Source organism: Pteropus medius, unplaced genomic scaffold (genome assembly GCF_902729225.1).
Source record: "Pteropus medius unplaced genomic scaffold, Ma_sr-lr_union100, whole genome shotgun sequence".
NCBI classification, from domain to species: domain Eukaryota; kingdom Metazoa; phylum Chordata; class Mammalia; order Chiroptera; family Pteropodidae; genus Pteropus; species Pteropus medius.
In genome coordinates this window covers 11,356,253-11,370,174 of record NW_024340696.1, presented here as the reverse complement: position 1 = coordinate 11,370,174, position 13,922 = coordinate 11,356,253, and the positions used below count along the sequence as shown (strand labels likewise).

The 13,922-nt window shown below is 33.3% G+C and overlaps 1 protein-coding gene and 2 pseudogenes across 1 annotated transcript in view; 1 reads left to right on the top strand and 2 right to left on the bottom strand.

Moving 5' to 3' along the window:
* Window positions 1–13,922, bottom strand: part of PDHX (pyruvate dehydrogenase complex component X) — a 53,869-nt gene that overhangs the window by 8,030 nt on the left and 31,917 nt on the right. The window contains exons 5-9 of the mRNA XM_039866831.1: window positions 13,132–13,230; window positions 11,149–11,323; window positions 8,823–8,970; window positions 3,406–3,464; window positions 90–248 (exon numbers count right to left, since the gene is read on the bottom strand). Of these exons, the coding sequence (XP_039722765.1) occupies window positions 90–248; window positions 3,406–3,464; window positions 8,823–8,970; window positions 11,149–11,323; window positions 13,132–13,230 (640 nt within the window). The remainder of the gene's footprint in view (window positions 1–89; window positions 249–3,405; window positions 3,465–8,822; window positions 8,971–11,148; window positions 11,324–13,131; window positions 13,231–13,922) is intronic.
* On the bottom strand, window positions 10,465–10,582 carry LOC120610243 (uncharacterized; annotated as a pseudogene).
* On the top strand, window positions 12,621–12,739 carry LOC120609499 (uncharacterized; annotated as a pseudogene).

Here is a 13,922-nt window from a genome sequence, read left to right as displayed (position 1 = left end):
ATATATCAATCATAGAGTAACCAGATCATGTCAAGACTTTATCAGAAAGTAAATGCTAACATTTTGGAAGAACAGTATTTAAGGCATACCTTTACAGAGTCAGCAATTTCCTGTAAACCCTTAGCAGCAGCATCTTTTATGATTGGTGTAATTAAACCTTTATCTGTTGCCACAGCCACTGAAATGTCAATAAAGGGCAGTTGCTTTGGGCCCTCTCCATCCCAGCTTACATTAACACTTGGCATTTGCTAGAAAACAGAAATAGGAAAAAAACATGTTCACTGAAGAAGCAGTTTTAGACCAAGGTGGTTACAAAAAATAAGTAACATTATTATGCATATCTGAGAGTGAATATAGCTAGACAGAAGGAAATAAAAATTCAGTTTGAAAAAATGATTTGGATCTCTGTGTTAAATATCTTTTATGTTTGGGAAGAATAATTAAACGTACCATCTTTTTTGAAGCAAGCCTAAGGAAACTGATGATGTACATATTTTGATTTCTATATCATGGTTTAAAAAGAGGCTCCCTTTGTTAAACCTGATTGCTAGGAAGTGTTAGACCATTTGCTATACTTCCTGCCTCAATATTTGACCAGCATGACCTTGAGGAGAATAGGAGAGGGAAGAAGGGTGGTGACGTTCACCCACTATGTCCCTGCAGCAGGAAGGAAGCCTTACTTTCTAGCACAGCCCAGGCAGACATGAGCAGGCCCTTAAAAATGACTTCCCTATTTACGAGAGATTTCCTAAACATATGATATATCCTACATGTTAGCATTTATAAACATATGATATATCCCACATGTTAGCATTTATCTATTTAATATACATATAACTACACTGAGGAAGAAAAAAACCAGACATACTGACTATGTGCCTGGAAACAAGGTGCACTGATAATGCTGCCAAATATCACAGAAGAAAATGATGCTGAAGAATAGAAATCAAAAACAAATTTCTCTTCTTGAAAATTCTTTGCTTTCTGTAGAATAAGATCCAAGTCTCCCTGTACGACATGTAAGCACGGCAACCCACAATGTGGTTTTACCTACCTACCTAACTTGACTTCTGACCAATCCCCTAAGATCAATTTTCCATTTTACTTGGGCCTCTCACTGTCATACTGTGCTCATTTCCATTTCATCACTTTTAAAATGTCCTTTTCACTTCTCCATCTTTCAAAGCTCAGTTCATTCTTTCAACAATGCCTTTATGTCAAAATAATAAACAATGAAGTCCAAACCCCTCAGAAGATTTTAAATTCTTCTCAGACAATAGTAAAGAGGAAAAAACCCCCGCACAAATAAAGAATATTTGGCAAATAAATTTAATTACAAAGTTATGTAACAAAAACTTATGGAATATAACCTAAGTTGCACTCAACAGGAAATTTGTAATCTTAAATCATCTTATTGATAAAAAATAATTATAATGAATTACACATTCGCGTTTTCTACCAAAATATCTCTAACCAAAATAAACCTAAGGAAATGAAGGAATATGCAATGAGTCAACATAAAAAAGAGGATATAAATATGAAAAAATAAAAACTAGACAGGTACTGATGGCATTAATTATAAGAAACAAATTTAAATGGCTCAAGGCTAGTAAATTTGGGAATACAGATAAAATGAATGACTTTCTAGGAATATAAAAGTCTCCAAAACTGATTCAAGAAAAAGCTGAAAATTAAACAGCTTACTAATTATGGGGGAAAAAATGAGAAAGTTGCCAAAGCTCCCTCCTCAAAATAGGACTAGGTTCAGATATTTTTACTGGTGAATTCTGTAGAACTTCAAGAAATAATCTCTATAATACTGAAACAAGCACAGAGAAAGGAAAGGAAAAAGGTATACAAATTCATTTTAGTGAAGCCATTGATTTAAAAAAAAAAGCCTGACAAAGCTGGCACAAAATTTAAATTATAATTACTATGGGTCCAGATACAAATTTGTGAAATGTAGTATTAACAAGCAGCTAATGACTACTAGAGATTCACTTAAAAAGGGCAAAAAATAATTCATAATTAGAAAATCATTAGTATAATTCAAAATACTATTTGGTCAAAAGACAAAAGCCATGTGAACATTCAGATAGGAACAACTGAAAAGGATATTACCTTTAAAATTCTTTATTATTGTGTTGTTCAAGAAAAATAAATTCCTTATAAATGTACTTTAATTACAGCACTTACTAAGCAGTGATCCAGAAAAATGGCCCAGTTGTAGAAAGAAGGCATGCCAGAAAACTGCAGAGCAGGAAGTCGGGAAGCCTGGGCTTCGCATTTACATCTCCAGTCAGACACCTCCACTGTTCGCCTGCCTTCCTGCCGCCTCCACTGGGACACTATCAGGCTTCTCAAACTTAATACACTATGTCCAAAGCTCAACTCGAGATTCTCTGTCTCAAACCTGCTCCTTTCTCATTTTCCCAATCTCAGTACATGGAAAGCTCTATGTGTTCCATTCCTCGGGCCAAAATCCTCGTCTTTCTTTCTCTCACATCCCACATCCAATCCATCAAAAATCCTACTGGCTCTGCTTTTGAATGTAACCCAAATCTCCACTTCGCAGCAGCTTCATTGCTACCACCTTAGTCCAAGCCTCTGTCACCTGTTACAGCCTCCTGAGGGAGCTGACTGCTTCAACCCTTCTCTCCACAGGCTGTATTCCACACAACCATGACGGTGGGCTCTCCTTTTTCTCTTTAAGATATAAGTCGGATCATGTTAGTCTTTTGCTCATAACCCTCCAAAGACTTCCTTCTCATTCATAATAAAATCCCTAGCCCTTCCCATGGCCACCAAGGCCTCATGTACTTCTGGCTGCCCTCGACTCCATCCTCTTTTTAAAATTCTGAATCTCATTTCCTACCCTCTGCTCTTGCCAGCTCCACTCTAGCACACTTTATCTTCAGTGCCATGTCTCTGAGTGACGCGCCCGCTCCTCACAACTCTGTCTTGAACAATCTTCTAGCAGATATCTGCTTGGCTAACTCCTAACATCCCTAGTTATTCTGTCCCCTTACCCTGCTTTTTGTCCTTAGCACTTTCACTATCTGATGTATATCTGTTTGTCTCTCCCAACTAGAATATACGTAGAGAGCAGAAAACATGAGACTTTTATTCACTATCATATTTCTAATGCCCAGAAGCATATTTAGCACAAGCTAGGGGATCAATTAGTATTCGTGGAATAAGTGGTCTTTATTTTGCTATAATTAGTTATAAGCCCTTTTGATTCTTAGTTTCTTCATTTGTAAAACTGAGTTAGTAAGATCAAATGATAGAATGTTTTTAGAAATGAAATTATAAAATGTGACTTTAAGAGTTCTAGTTACCATATAAAAATCCAAAGATGTGAGACTACATTAGAGGCCAAAATTATCGGGGTTTGCTACTTACTCTAAGGGTAACGGCTGCTGCCTTAATGATAAAATCATTTACTGATACTTTAAGGTCACCTGAAAGAAAAACAAGAATATTAAAGTTAATGTTCATAATAAACTTTAACACTGACCATTTCAAACTTGTAAATTATGGACTACACTGACAAACAATGATGAAAAACATTACAGGTTTTTGTTTGTTGGCTTGCTTAGTCAGTAAGGATTTCCTAATCAGAAAAACTTGCATTTTATGAGGTCCTTGATAAATAATATTAACCATGAATGTAAAAGTCTACTTCTGGGCCTTGATTACAATTTTTTTAAATTGCTCAGATATCATACATGAGAACTTGCAAGATACATCATAAGCACAATCAGAAAGAAAAGAATCGACTCCTATGTCTCTAAAGACAAATGGTCTTTCTGTGGTTTGTATAACCAGAAGTTTACGAAATGATTCATTTTTTCCCCTCTTTTCACATGTCCTTTTTCTGTGTATGCTTTACAATATACTGATTACATCAGAACAATGGTACACATAGTTACTTTAAAGAAACATATGTAGGAGTAGCTCAAAAATTTCTTTTTACTACTGAGGTAAACGACAAAAAATTTAAGATCACTGCATTAAATAAGAGCTGCTTTTAACTTATGAAAACAGGATATAGCATATGCCAACGATGAAACAATGTTAGCGTAGGTCCTAGTGTAATGATGAATAGTTTTATGATGAATCCATTTGAATCAATTTCCTTCCAGTATACATAATGACTTTAAGATAAAGCTGAGGTCCCCTCCCTCCCCACAGAGCTGATCATAACGAAAGCATTTGATTAATACTTTTGCTTTTCTCAGTGGATATGAAAGTGCTGGAAAATTTAAACTACACTTGATTCTTTATTGTAAGAGCTTTATGATCAAGATCAAGTAAATGGTATGTGGCAGGATTCACGAATCCTGTTATTATAGTATCATGGAATTTTGCATAAACAACAGCTCATTCCAAAGGCATGCTGGAGATTTCAGAAAGAGATTAAGACGCATTACCATAAATACTGCAGAACTGTCAATGGTAACTGTCAGCTGCTCATTTAATTCATAGCTTTTCTAATTCAAATGTCCAGAAACACACAATTTTTTTTGTTGTTAAAAACCTCTCTAGAAATAGAAACATAAATGGATTTCCAGTGATAAGAAACTTTTAATGATAACCCATACAAAAGGCTAGAGTCTGCATAAATTCAAATATGTGGACATAATATAATTTTTTAAAAACTCATTATGCTTACTTCTCATAGCTCCCTCAGCTGGTGATTTCCAAATCTAGCGCCTGAGTCCATAGTCCTCACTTAAAATTCTCTGCCCCAATCAGACTCGAACATTTAGTATTCTTCGGTTGATCACTTTTTTCATCTTGAAACACCATCTCTTATTGGCTTCTGGTTTTCTTCTTCTCTATCGTTAAGTAATCTTCTGGTTTTCTTCTTCTCTATCGTTAAGTAATCTTCAGTTTCTTCCTTTGAATGTACCCAGGTGAGAACTTTCAGTTCCATGGTTTTGATACCATTTATATGATAATGATTCCTCCAATTCTACCTCTAATCTTGATGTATTTGGAGCTTCAGACTTATATATCCAATTTTTACATGACACTTCCACTCACATGACTACTAGGCATCTCAAATCTAACATGTGCAAAGGAAATTTTTTCAAGTTTATTTATTTAACTCTTTATTACAGATATTTTCAAACATACAGAAAGGAGAGTGTTGGTGACACTTATTAAGGAGAGAGTAAAAAACAGTTTGTATAAGAATATTGGACATTCTCATTTGCATATTTTATAAAAGAAAGTGTGGAACATGTTTATAGAATGTTACATATTATAGCTTAATAGAGGAGTGGAGATACATAGGACACACAGATAATGTGGGCTCTTTGAAGAAACACCAGAAAATTCCTAATTGCAAGGACATATAAAACCTGGATCATGCAAAGATATTACACTAATTTATACCTCCACTAAAACAGTACTGCGTCCTGCCTCATGAGAGGTTAAGAACCAGGGAAATCAACCCATAATAACCTTTATATCATAACTAAACAAGTATGATTTAAGACCTATAAAGGGAACTTCAATGGTTAACTTTTTGAATATTCATCACTTGCTCTGAAATAGCTTTCCACTTGGTTCTTTGAACTTTTAAAAGCTGTCAGGTTTTATTCTTATGTAATCTTGAAAGACTATATCTAAACTGATTTATCAGTCCTGCTTTCACTTAGGATGTAGAACGCCACAAGAGAAAGTTATTCTCATCCTAACAGGGCTGGAGGAAATACAGGGTAAACAACAAAATCCTAACTTCCTTGAGACTATTAGGGAACTGAGTTAGGAAACAGGTGAACTGAATGTCAGAGAGTGATGATTCCCTCCAAGAAAAGACAAGCACAAAAAGTGATTAACCACTGTCTGAGTATGGGAAAGCATAAAACAGAGTATGGGCTGACAATGTGCATAAACATACGGGAAATATGAGCAGAGAGATAAAGACAATAAAAATATTCCAATGGTAATCTAGAGGGAAATACCACGTTATCAAAAGTAAAGATTTTTTTTCATAGTCAAGCTTCACAGACTTAACACAGTAGAGGGGAAAAAATCAGTGAAACTGAAGCTAGGTTGATTTTCTAAAGCAAAAAACATTATGAATATATTCTGGGGCTTTCATCATGTGTCAAAGTAAAACATGAAAATAATAGCATTATTTTCATAATGCTATTATTATTAGGAGGAAGAAATGTAGGCAAATTGTTGTAAGGTTCTTACATTATACGTTAAGTGGTGTAATAAAAATTTGAAAGTAGGCTGTGATAAGTTAAAGAATTATATTGCAAATACTATCTAAGGGAACCCACATAAGAGGAGGAGAAATAAAATTGAGAAAAGTAAAATAGGATCAAACAAAAAGTAAGTAATCTAAAAGGAGACAAGAAATTAGGAAAAATAGGAAGCGATGGGACAAACAAAAAAGGACAAAATGGTACAAATGATAACAAATTGTACAAAGAAAAAACAAAGGATAAATTCATTAAATGTGAGTAGTTTAAACATCTTAAATAAAAGACAGACTGTAGGACTGAATAAAAAAGAACTATACGCTTTCTCCAAGAATCCAGTTTGAATATAAAGATCTAGATAACATTAAAAGTAAAAAGATTTTAAAAAGTATAATGTAAAACACTAATAAAAAAAGCTGAACTGGCTATATCAATATCAGATAAAGAAGGTTTGAGGATAAAAAATATTATACCAGGAACAGGCAGAGACATTACATGACAAGTCTCTTCATCAACAAAACAAAAAAAAATCCTAAATGTATATGTGCCTAATAACAGATCTTTAAAACACATGAACCAAAAACTAATAAAACAAAAAGGAAAAAACAGATAAATCCACAACCACAATTGGGAGTTTTTAATGCTTTTCCTTCAAGAACTGATAGAACAAGTAGATAGGAAATCAGTAAGGCCACAGAAGACATGATCAACACCATCAACCAACTTCAACTGTCATTTATAGAACACTTCTCAAAACAAAAGTAGACTATGCATTCTTTCCAAATACTAATGAAACATTCGTCAAGCCTGACCTTATTATAAAATAAATCTCAGCAGATTTGAGAAGACTTAAATCATACCAAGTGTGTGAACACAATGGAGTGAAACTAGAAATCACAAAAGAAAGTGGAAAAGTCTCCAAATATTTGAAAATTAAACTTACACTTGTAAATAATTCAAGGATCAAAAAAGAAATCACGAGTGAAATTAGAAAATATCTTGATTTAAATCAAAAGGAAAATAAAAACATACCAAAATTTATGTGATACAGTTAAGAACTGCTTAAAGGAAACTTAAAAACATTATATGCTTATGTTAGGAAAAGACAAAGTTTATTGATTTCAGTTTTCACCTTAAGAAACTAAAAAAAGAGGAACTAATTAAATCAAACAAAGGAAGAAAATAATAAAGATGAGAGCAGAAATCAATGAAAACAAAAGTATGGAAACAATTAACGAAATGAAATGCTGGCTCTTTGAAGAGATCAATAAAATTGATAAACCTTTAGCTAGAGTAATGAAGAAAGTTAGAAAACACAAATTACTAATATCAAAAATGGGGACATCAATTCAGATTATATAGATGTTAGATATATAATAAAGTAATATTATGAACAACTTTATGCCAATACATTGGTAACTTACATGACATAAATTCTTTGAAAGACACAAAATACCAAAGCTCAATTAAGAAGAAACAAGATAACTCAGATCTATCTAAAAAACTGAATTCATTGTTAAAAATATTCCCATAAAGAAAGCCAAAAGCTTAAACAGCTTAACTGAGACATTCCACCAAACGATTAAAAATAAAAGCAATTCTACTCAAACTCTTCCAGAAAATAAAGGTTGAGAAAAACATTTCCCAACTCATTGGGTGAGATCCGGTAACACACACGAAAAAATCTCAATAAAAGAAAACTACAGGTCAGTATTTCTCATATGCACGGATTTAGATTCTTAGCAAAATTTTAAAAAATGGAACCAAGCAATTATGAGAAAACTGATGATTAAATGAGTTGTATTCACTCATGAATGAGGAATCACTCATGTAAACAAGGTTGACTCAACATTTGGAAATTAACGAATAAAATTCACCATAGTAACAGACAAGGAAAAATAATCTCAAAAGATGTACAAAAAGCATGACAAAATTCAACAACCACCTTTGCTAAAAATCTCAGCAAATTAGAAATGTTTCCTCAACCTGAAAAAAAAAAATCTACAAAAACCTACAGTTAACATTGAAGATTGAAAACTTTCTCCCAGGATTAAGAATAAGGCAAGAATGTCTATTTTTACTACTTATATTCATCACTGTACCAGTGCAATAGTGCAAAAAAAATGAAATAAGTTATACAGATTGGAAAGAAAGAAACAACACATCAGTTCATGCTAAAGATTCTTATGTTTTCAGTAACCTTAGTTTCAATTGATTTCGGGGAAGAATATTACAAATTTAATAACCTAAAATGCACTTTGAAGAAATTAAAAAATTAGAACCTGTATCAAGAAGAGTGATATCTAAGACAAAATTTATAATATGAAACATGCTTAAACCAATTTTGGATTTTAAACTTTCTAAAACGTTAAGGACTGCTTTCTTCAGGTATCATACCAAAAAGTATGATTTATTCAGTACTACAGAACCAATTTATTTCTTATAGGAAAAGAGAACTAATTCTTTTCCCTAGCATTAAATATGCCCAGATGATGAAACTGAAATAAAAAGCTACAAAATGTACATTTCATAAGTAAAGGATTTCACATGATAGTTAGCATGTGTATTGCATTAAGTAAATTCAACTTTACTAACCTTTGATCAGATTCTGTCTAACTTTTAAGACAGCTCCAAGGTCACAATCAGCAGTAGCATATGCATGAGGTACAGTACTTTTAGATTCAGTTAACCTCTTGGCAATAACTCTTCGAATATTGCTAGCAGGGATTTCAATGAATGTGCCCTGCAAAGAAATAGCAATCTGTCCATTAAACCAAAAAAAGGAAGGGAGGAAAAAAACAAACTTCATAATGGAAATCCAGTCTCAGGTACTTAAGATAATAATGATTAATACAGGAAAAGTACAATTAAAAATTCTTATTATAAGGAGGAATGCAAGAAATTTGAGGAGCTTTAACTTTATAACATGAGACTGTAGAGAAAACTTTATAGTTAAATGACTGTAGAAAAAATTTAAAAATTCATGGTTCAGTTGTGAATGGGACATCTTATATGTTTAAGATAATTAAGAACTCTAACAAATCATGAATTCTCCCATGAATGTGTGTGCGTGCATGTGCACATGTGCACAAACACACACACTCACTCCCAGAGATTCCACCTGTAAATAACTTTTGTTACAAACATCATTTCTTAATAAAACTCAAGCAGTGAATACATCGACAAACCAAATAAAAGCAATTCATACTTATAAAAAGACATAAAATAGAAAAAGATGATCAAATATACTGGATAATCTGCCAAATTATTTCTATTTTGGTTTGTCATTGTAAAAATCCACCTGTGTACCTTATTTCCTAAAATTCATAATATAAAGTATGAATGAGATAATAAAATCTTCCTGTAACTTTACTGTAGTTTTCCCATTCTGTTTCTTAAACCTCTAACAAAAGCATGACAAATCTTAAAGTATATCTAATTCAATCTTTGTCCTTTATTCCATCCTGGGACTGGGTTACAATAAATTCAAGATAATACAAACAGGCAGAAAGTACAGCTGATTCATTTTTTTACAAATGTTCTCTTATGGAATTAAACATTTTGTTAGCAAAGTACTCGATCAAATAGAATAAATGCTCTCTACAGACCATAAAAATTTGAAAGTAAGGTTTATCTTCCTAATTTGAGTAACTTAGTTTTTAAAGAAATAAAATTTGATTACACAGAAACTTTTAGTGTATGTAGTCATGAATGTACATTTAAAAAATCTGTTTCCTATGAAAACTGTACTGTTTTCAATTCTTTTAAAATATTATATTGATATTTCCCCCTGCCCCCTTTAATTCCACCCTCTTCCACCTCTGACCTATGGATGTTGCAATTTCCCTTTTTTTAAAGAACTGGGTCTCTGAGGGTGGGGCATCTCCTCTCACATGCTCGCGGCATGCAGCCGGGGTATGGTCTGTGGCTTCACCTGGGGCGTGAACCCAGGACCTTCTGCATGTAAAGCAGACATGCTAACCACTACACTATGAAGCCACCCCTATATTAATATTTCTACATTAGAAAGAGCAATGTAGGTTTCCCTCTTTGTTTATTTATTATGTTTTAAGTGTACATTCAATTTTATTTTATTTTTTAATTTTTTAAAATTTTTTATTAATTTTTTTTTAGGCGAGGCAATCCTTGGTTGACCTCACAGATTACAAGGACCTTGTCAGTTTACAATCCCTTATTTTCTTAAATTTATTTTTATTTTTCATTTATTTATTTTTTGTGCCTACAACACTGGTCTTCCTAGGTGGTCTCCCATCCAAGTACTAACCAGGCCCAACCTTGCTTAACTTCCAAGATCAGACAGGAACGGGCTTGTTCAGGGTGGCATGGCCATAGACCATTCAATTTTAAAAAAACTTAATTATCCTGCATTAATTCTAATGGGAAAGAAATGACATGAAAGGTATTAGGAAAGGAAGACAGAGAGGCAAAATAGAGCAAGTTGAAACAAAAGAGGACTGTCATACTGCATATACCTGAGAAGAAAAGAATGATTAGCTATACAGTCTTCATAGTTCTTCACAATGGGACTATCAATTCCCTTAGCCGAAAAATAAAACATATCCACAAAAGGGAGCTACTATCAGCTACCAATTATTAGTACCACACCCAAGAAAAAAGACATGAAAAGAACAATGATTATAGAGCATATTTATGGTACTAAAGTTGTGGAACTTGTAGTAAATTTAAATTGAATCATAATTTCTTTTGGAAGTCAGCACTGTACAAATTTGGTTTGTGCTAGAAAATCTGCAAAACAAAGCATTTGGAGTATTCTACCCTTATGACTTTTAGCTAACGACTAAAATAGATTGCCGAAAGTACTTGTAAAACATACAGTAATGGTTCTTATTTTCTCTCTCATTTAAATCTGAAAAATAAAAACCTAGTCAGATGACATTACCTCTGCATTAGGCTGTCCAGGAGTTGACACCGGTGGGATCATTGGCCGGGGATAAGATGGCTTGGCTGTGGCCTCTGAGGGCAAAGGCGCAGTGGGAGTTATTGGAGGGGCTGGGGTTGGTCTGGTTTCAGTGATCTTGCCCATTTGTTTTAACTGGACAAGCTTGAGAGCATCCCTGGAGATAAGAGAGAATTAGATAACCATGATTAGCAACAGGAACTCTTAGAGAGAAGATATAGAAATATATAGATGTCAAGGCTACGACGCAAAATGAATTATTTGAGCTAGACAAGCAAATCTTATCTCTTACCTGGTCTGCTGATTCATATTATTTGTCCAAAGGCTACAATATTCGTATATTTTCAAAAACCAAACAATTTGGGGGTGGGGGGGAGGGTCATTTGGTAGATTAGCAAGTCATAAATTAAACCATACCTTCATTCTTTATACTCGTGGAATAATTTTCACATAGCATTTATAAAGTGTCAACTTTATTGTACCTATGACTTCATTAGGATATCTGCTAAATCATTGTTTATTCTAGTGCAAATCAGCTTGCTTATGGCCAGGAAATCACACCACTGTTAATTTTGCTCAATACAAACTAATGCAATTAACCTAACTCACAACATCATTTAGAATAAAAAATAACTAAAGCAGGAATAAACTAGCTTTTGTATTTCTCCCTAAGACAAAAGTACCTTTGCTTTTTTAAAAGGATATAATTAGACTACTTAATATGGCAAGCTCTCAATTCTTACCAATTAGACAAACAGGGAGTAAGCATATTACTTTAAAACATTAACTCAATTTGAAAAAGTGTTAATGTTACTGCCAATAGAAACATGACACATATCACTACGGCAACTTTACATTAGTTCATATGCCATTTTCATTAATCTTTGTCTTCTCCATTAGCCTCAACAAAGCAGGGGCCATCTGTTTTAATATACTCTTGAAAGACATAAAATTTATACAAATGGAAAGATATAACAGAATTCTTGACTAAGAAAACTCAACATCATAAAGATGCCAATTCTAAGCTAATTTAAAATATGACACAATCCCAATAAAAATACCACAGTTCCCTGGTCCAACCCTGCCAGTGGAGCTACATGAATTGTTTTAAATATATTTGGAAAAATAATAAGAATAAACCAAGAAAACTAATTTATTGGGGGAAAAAAGAGCAATGGTAGCCTTATCAGATTTTAAAGCTATAAAATATAATTAAGAGTGTGGTATAAAAAAAGTATGGTACTAAGTCATGAACAGATGGATCAACAGAATAGAAAGGGAAATCCAAAAAGAGATCTAACTGTATATGGAAATTACTGTGATCATGTAAGTGAATAAAATCCAAACAGATAATAATAAAATTATTTTGGACATGGTTCCATAGTGTAGCGGTTAGCACGTCTGCTTTATACACAAAGTCCTGGGTTTGCGCCCCAGTGGAGCCACAGTCCATGGTCTACGGCCATACCACCCTGAACAAGCCTGATTCCGTCTGATCTCGGAAGCTGGGCAGGGTCAGGCCTGGTTAGTACTTTGATGGGAGACCACCTAGGAAGACCAGGTGCTGTAGGCATAAATAATAATAATAAAGGAAAAAAAGAGAATAGAATTATTTCTAAAAGTATATTTCTATGTTTTAGAAATTTAAATGTGATTGAATAATGATCTGATACAAACTTAAAATATAAAGTTTCTGTACTCCACACTCTAATTTTCTGCATTATCACCATTTCTAAGGATATGGCTTAGTTCCCAAATTAGAACTGTTCTTCGGTAATGCTGCAATTATTCAGAAAACAACCCTTGCATAGAATACAATTTTACACTGACAAAAGAGATTAAAAATACAATAAAACAGTGTACTTCTTTTTAAATCCTAACAGTGAATAAGCACTTCTTTAAATACTTTCAGAAAAAAATGATAATAAATAATGGAACTGGTTACTACAAACAGCATACACGTACTCTTTAGTGAAGATCCCCCGAGGGCCAGTGGCTGTGCCCTGGTTAGCATCCAGTGAGTGTTTTTCCAGAATATTACGGGCAGCTGGACTTAAACGAAACCTAAGAAGAAAACGTGAAGATTAGTGGAACCAATTAACACTTATATATTTGATTCAAATATATCTAAATGTCAACAATTCTGTTGATAATTAGAAAAATAATAACATAATGAAGCTAAAATGAGTCCCATAGAGAGTCACAGACGAATAAATTAATCTGCACTATTCTGGTTTATTTTATTATCGAAATATTTTCATACAAATTTCAATAGTAACTCAGTACGAAGTTTCCTCAAAAAGTTAAAAATAGGACTACCTTATGACCCAGCAATTCCACTTCTAGATATTTAACCAAAGAAATCAAAAACACTAATTTGAAAAGATATATACATTTCTATGTTTATTGCCACGTTACTGATAATAGCCAAGATATGGACGCAACCTAAGTGTCCATTAGTAGACAAATGGATAAAGAAGCAGTACATATATACTGAAATATTACTCAGCCATAGAAGAGACTGAAATCTTACCATTTGCGACATGAATGGACCTAGAGGGTATTATGCTAAGTGAAATGACAAAGACAGACAAATACCATATGACTGCACTTATATGTGGACTCTAAAAAAGAAATAAATGAACAAACAAAACTGAAATGAATTCATAGATACAAAATTGAAAAAGACTCACAGATATAGAGAACAAACATAGTTGCCAGATGGAAGGGGGTTTAAGAGGTTGGGTGAAAAAGAT